Here is a 5,585-nt window from a genome sequence, read left to right as displayed (position 1 = left end):
TCCCACGCTGGGCACTCCTTTGATGATTTCTGCAACTGAAGCTATGTTTCTGAAACATGCGTCGTGTTGCAATGTTTGGCCTCGTACGCTCTAACATCGTGTGCTCCTCCAACACTTTCTGCAACCGGGGCTATGTTTCTGAAGCAAGACCCATGTTGCAGAAAAAAAAACTGCGTTGCCGAACCATTTTTTCTGAAACAAGACATGTGTTGCAGGAACTTTCTAAAACTAGACCCTGTTGCTGAAAAAAAAACTTCACCACCGAAACGTTTTTTTTTTCTAAAACAAGATCTTTGTTGCGGAAACCGCCGATCTCTGGTTCATACCTGTTTGAGTCGTCGCCGACCACCGCTGATCCCGAGCAAGTCGTCGTCGCCACCGTGGTGGATAAGGCCTGGTGGCCCAACGCCTTGCACCGTCGCGCCCGTCCGCCGACTCCCAAATCCAGCCGCTCGCACTCTAATCCAGACGAGCCCCGAAACCCCCCTACTGTTACCCGGTTGCAGGAATGACTGTCTTGAAATAACAGGTGAGTTTCAGGAAAACTGACGCGGCTTCCAGATGAGCCCCGAAACCCCCTACTGTTACCCAGTTTCAGGAATGACTGTCTTGAAACAACAGGTGAGTTGCAGCAAAACAGACACGGCTTCGGCGGACGCAGGAAGCTATCAACCGTCTGATCAACGCATGATTTTCTGTTTTTATAGCGGAAAACGTGTTGATCCTGTTGTCATTGGAAGTTAGATTTTCATGTAAGCCGCAGGGGCCCATATGTCCGTGGCGTACAGGGCAGAGGAAATGTCGCTCCCGCCGTAAACCCCCTCTTGTCCCCTCGATCCCCGCACCATCTCGCCGCCGCCGCCGCCGCCATGGCATTCTCCACCGCGCGGAGGAGCCTGGCCACCAGCCTCTCCCGCCACCTCACCCGCCGTCCCCCCCCTCCCTCTCCCACCTCGTCCCCTCCCACCACGACCGCAGCCAAGACCCCTCCTCGTCCTCGTCCTCCGCTCCGCCAAACCCTACCCAGCGACCCCCGCCATTTCCCTCCGGCGACCTCCGCCGACGCTCGAGGTCGCAAAACCTACCCCTCCCCCTCTCCTTTGGCGCCCGCCGTAACTTCTCCACCTCCTCCCCGCCTCCGGATGGCGTGATCGACGCCGTCACGCGTCTCATCTCCGACGCCGCGTCCTCGGTCGCGCCCGCATTTTCGTCGGAGGAGGTGGCCGCCGCCGCGGCCGACTCGTTTCTCCCGGTCGCCGCCGTGCAGCACCTCATCGACGCCGTACACTCCATCACCGGGCTCAACTGGTAAGTTCATGACCGTGGACCCTGGGGGTTCCAGTTTTGATCAAGTGAGCTGTAAATAAGTTTTGCTGCGTCGTGGGCCGTGCGCAGGTGGGCTTCCATTGCGCTGACGATGCTGTTGGTCCGGACGGCGACCATCCCGCTGCGGGTGCGCCAGATCAAGGCCCAGAACAGGCTTTCTGTAATCAACTCAATTCAGTAACTTCGATTGTTTCTTCCTAGCTATATATCATGTCTTGTGTGGCCCTTGTGGTTTTTGGCTATGCGTTTTATGCAGAGCCGCAAAGTTTTTAAAACCTGACTGGATAGATAGATAGATAGATAGAGGTACAACACACTACTGACTGTGGGGGTTGCGCAATACTCCGTAGTTCGGTTGCTCATCACTGCTGAAGTGGATAAGTGCCTCTGTTTTGGCCCTTCTGTATTTCAAGCATGCTGATGGGGATTATGCAAAGTCAAGTGGGCTGAGGGGATTTGATGGCTACATTGCCATTACATGCTTCTCTGAGCTAACACGTAAATTGCTTTTGAGTTGTCATATGCGTCTCAAATAGGTCCAGTAGCATCCAATTCTTTAGCCTCAAATCATCTTTCTTTCTTTTTCCGCGAGGGAGGAACTAAATCCTCCTATGTCATAACTGGATTCATGAATAGTATAGATAGACACATGAATTTTTTACAAAGGTGCAGTGACACCTTTGTTGTCATGTCAATTGTTAGAGTGATAATCCAAGTGCCTCGCCGATACTCTACATTTTTCACTTAACCTGTTCAACTACGTTGATGTCAATCATCACCATGGTTTTAAATAGCACGCTGCAGCATTTACAAAAGGTTTTGCGCTAAGAGACATTGGTCCAAACATTTTAAATAGAGCGCTATAGCACGCTATAGCGTTTAGAAGATGTCCGCCGCTAAGAGGCTTAGCACGCTATTTAAAACTATGATCATCACATCTCGATTACCATACTGAGACTATAGGTTTGTAGATAAAGTGATTGAAACAAAAAAGAACACTTCGATAATTTTTGGTGATGCCCAGTAAGTTCATTGAAACTATCCCGTGCTACTCAAATTTCTGTGAGGCCTGGAATAAGTTATATGGCACTTATTTCTTTTGTAACGTTCATTGCTCATTTAAATCTACCCACATTATATGTCTTCTTAGAATGACTACAAGATTTAGTTTAATTTACTTCATTGAAACTCTTACTCTATACAGGCATTGAAGCCAGAAATCATAGCAATCAATAAGGAAGGAGATGTAAGTAGATTTAGCTCTTTGGTTCGGGCTGCATTTTGTATTATAACTTCTTGAGAGCATGTTAGTTCTAAATACCATGGTTGTATTAACAGCAAATATCTGCAAGCATATATTTACTATTGTTTGTTATGTGCAAAGCTACACATATAACATTTTTTGAAGATGTCATTATGCTTTGCATTTGTTGCCTCCCTTTTACTAAATCATACTTCACTGTTATTTGTACTGATTGTGATGCATAGAGAAATGCCATTGCTACTATGATCAGTTCTTCTAGTAGCATATTTAATAACTACATATTATTATCAGGACATTGCAATCACTTACCAATCTGCTTATTCAAGTTAATCAAAGTTAACTGTTATGTAGACCATGGTACCAGGTTGGTAAATAACGAAAGGTTAACCTAAATTACATTATACTCCCTCTGTTCCTAAATATCTGTCTTTCTAGAGATTTCAACAAGTGACTACATACGGAGCAAAATGAGTGAATTTACGCTCTAAAATATGTCTATATACATCCGTATATGGTAGTCCATTTGAATCTCTAAAAGACAAATATTTAGGAATGGAGGGAGTAGTATTCTACATTCCTAATGAATGATATAACCTTTCATATTTATTTCCTGCAGTCAAGGGACCCACAATCGAGGCATGAGAGGAGGAAGAAATTGCGCGAGCTATTAAAAAAGTATGCAACCACCAATGGTTCACTTATTTGTCCCGTGTTGAAATCTGGAAGATGTTTTTTCTTACCGTTGTGCATTTTTAGCAACGAGACATTTTATGTTTAACTCTCTGGTTCTTCAAACACAGGACTGTTCCTTTAAATGACTTGATCCCTATAGTAGTTTCTAGGGTTTTAAATTACTTTATTGGCTATCAGATCATTCTTGTTGTTATCCGTGGTCTCGAAGTGCCTTTTTTCTGCTCAAATCATGTTTTTTCAGTATTTACATGTCTTGCATATTTTGACTTTGTATGCAGCCATTTACATTTTTCTAGTCTTGTAGGCAATAAATTCATTGCTTTAATTCTTATTTTTCTTTCTTCAGGCATGGTGTTAGTCGATTGACACCCTTTAACCATACATTCCTCCAGGGGTCTATAATTTTAAGCTTTTGCTGTGCTGTAAGTTCACGCCAACTTGCTCATAATTCAAAATTTCTATCTACAATCGCATATAGTTACAAAACTGTCATCTAGCAGTAACATATTATTTTTTTAATGTTTCCCCCCTTATATTCACCGTGTCAACTGTAGATACGGAACATGATAGAGAATGTCCCTTCTTTGGAAGGAGGTGGAGCATATTGGTTTACTGATTTGACAACTCCAGATGAGCTTTACATCCTGCCGGTGTTGACATCAATGACAGTTGCTGCGGACGAGGTGTGTATCTTGTCCAAAGAACTAAAGATGTCTTGTCTGTTATGCATAGTTGAGAAATTAAATATTTCTTCCCAGCTCAATGTGAAGGCGCGCATCCAGGGACAACCTATTCTTGTGCAGCAAGTGGGGAAGAACTTGTATAGAGCACTGGCTTTTCTGATTATACCGCTATCAATGAGCATCTGCAAGGTATAAATCTAACTACCATGTATAAGGAATTCAGACATACTGGGAATTTGGGGGTTGTTTGAAAAGATGTTAAGTGACCGTTTCTGGGGTTGTCCTAGATGGCTTCTGAAATTCGCCAAGGTCTGTCCCATAGCTTGGAAAGTCCACCAGTTGTCCTTCCTACTTGACTTGTGCATCCAAATATAACCTGCATATTGCCTGCATACTACTATAACATTAGCAGAACAACAGCTGTGCTTTTTGCACCACCATAAACAGTTTCTTTTGTTGTGCAGGCGCATTTCTTTTGGTGGGTGCCATGGAGTGCGTTTACTTTTGTGTATGGATTTGGTAACTCGTTAGCACTGCTGTGTTCAGGCCTTGTGTTCATCTCCTTTGGCATTTCCTAATGTGTAGTGTTAAACCTGGCCTTACCTTATTATGATTTCTTGTCTCAGCTATTCGGAGGCCAGCCGTGAGGCATTACTTTGGTCTTCCTCAACTAGCAACACGGCCTGCACCTGCACCCGCGCAAGTGCCAGCGCCTACCTCTCCTAACCTTTCCGAGGGGACGGAGTCGATGCCAGCGCCTACCTCTCCTAACCTTTCCGAGGGGACGGAGGTGATGCCAGCGCCAACCTCTGCCAACCTTTCCCAAGGGATGGAGCCGATGCCAGCAGTGGATTCGCCGCCTGCAGCAGCCAAGGGATCCGTGCATTCTAGTTCTGAGCCACGCGGCATGACTGAGAAGAAGAGGCGAACTCCGAGGGTGATAATTAACAGAGTGCGCGACGATTGCTCCTCGAGCGATGGGCAGTGATCCCGAGGAGGACTCTAGCAAAGTTGTGTGTGACTGACTGCGGTGATATGTTGGGAGTTCAATCGGGCCTGAGATGCAATTCATTTCCTTGTACATGTAAGTTTATATTATTGGGTGTTGACCAATCATGTAAGTTTATCACTAGCTAGCTAGGACAATTCGACTGCGCACTTAGTTTGGATACGGAGCGTTGGCCACGTAAATATAGAAAATCATTTTTTAGCTGATTTTAAGCAAAATCCTATTTTACAATACTCCCTCCGTTCTATAATGTAGTGCGTATAGATTTTTTGAAAGTCAAACTTTACAAACTTCGACCGAGTTTATAGAGAAAACTATTTATATCTACGATATCAATTAAATAAAATATGAAACTACATCTTATAATGAATCTAATGATGTAGGTTTGACATTCTAGATGTAAATATTTTTCTCTACAAATTTGGTCAAAATTTATGAGGTTCGGCTTTAAAAAAAAATTATATGCACTATATTATGGAACGAAAGGAGTATATTTTATCGATTATTAGTTTATGCAAAATTATGTTTGGGTTAGGAGAGTAAAAAATCGCGGCTGTATAATTCTTTGTTTGGATAGTAATTAGTTTATCGTGTGCTGATGCGTGAGTTG

General features: G+C 44.1%; 1 protein-coding gene across 1 annotated transcript; it reads left to right on the top strand.

Annotated features, from left to right (window-relative positions):
• Positions 1–600: 600 nt before the first annotated feature.
• On the top strand, positions 601–5,112 carry LOC123097167 (mitochondrial inner membrane protein OXA1-like). Its single transcript, XM_044518906.1, has 10 exons — positions 601–621; positions 764–1,308; positions 1,396–1,486; positions 2,531–2,572; positions 3,207–3,265; positions 3,630–3,705; positions 3,838–3,966; positions 4,042–4,155; positions 4,431–4,485; positions 4,593–5,112. Exons 1-10 carry the CDS (start codon positions 601–603, stop codon positions 4,952–4,954), a joined length of 1,494 nt encoding a protein of 497 aa, XP_044374841.1. The 3' UTR covers positions 4,955–5,112.
• The last annotated feature ends 473 nt before the right edge of the window (positions 5,113–5,585 follow it).

The sequence above is a fragment of the Triticum aestivum genome, chromosome 4D (assembly GCF_018294505.1).
Source record: "Triticum aestivum cultivar Chinese Spring chromosome 4D, IWGSC CS RefSeq v2.1, whole genome shotgun sequence".
Classification (NCBI taxonomy): domain Eukaryota; kingdom Viridiplantae; phylum Streptophyta; class Magnoliopsida; order Poales; family Poaceae; genus Triticum; species Triticum aestivum.
The sequence above is the reverse complement of the archived record's forward strand: the minus strand, read 5'-3'. Positions and strand labels throughout refer to the sequence as shown.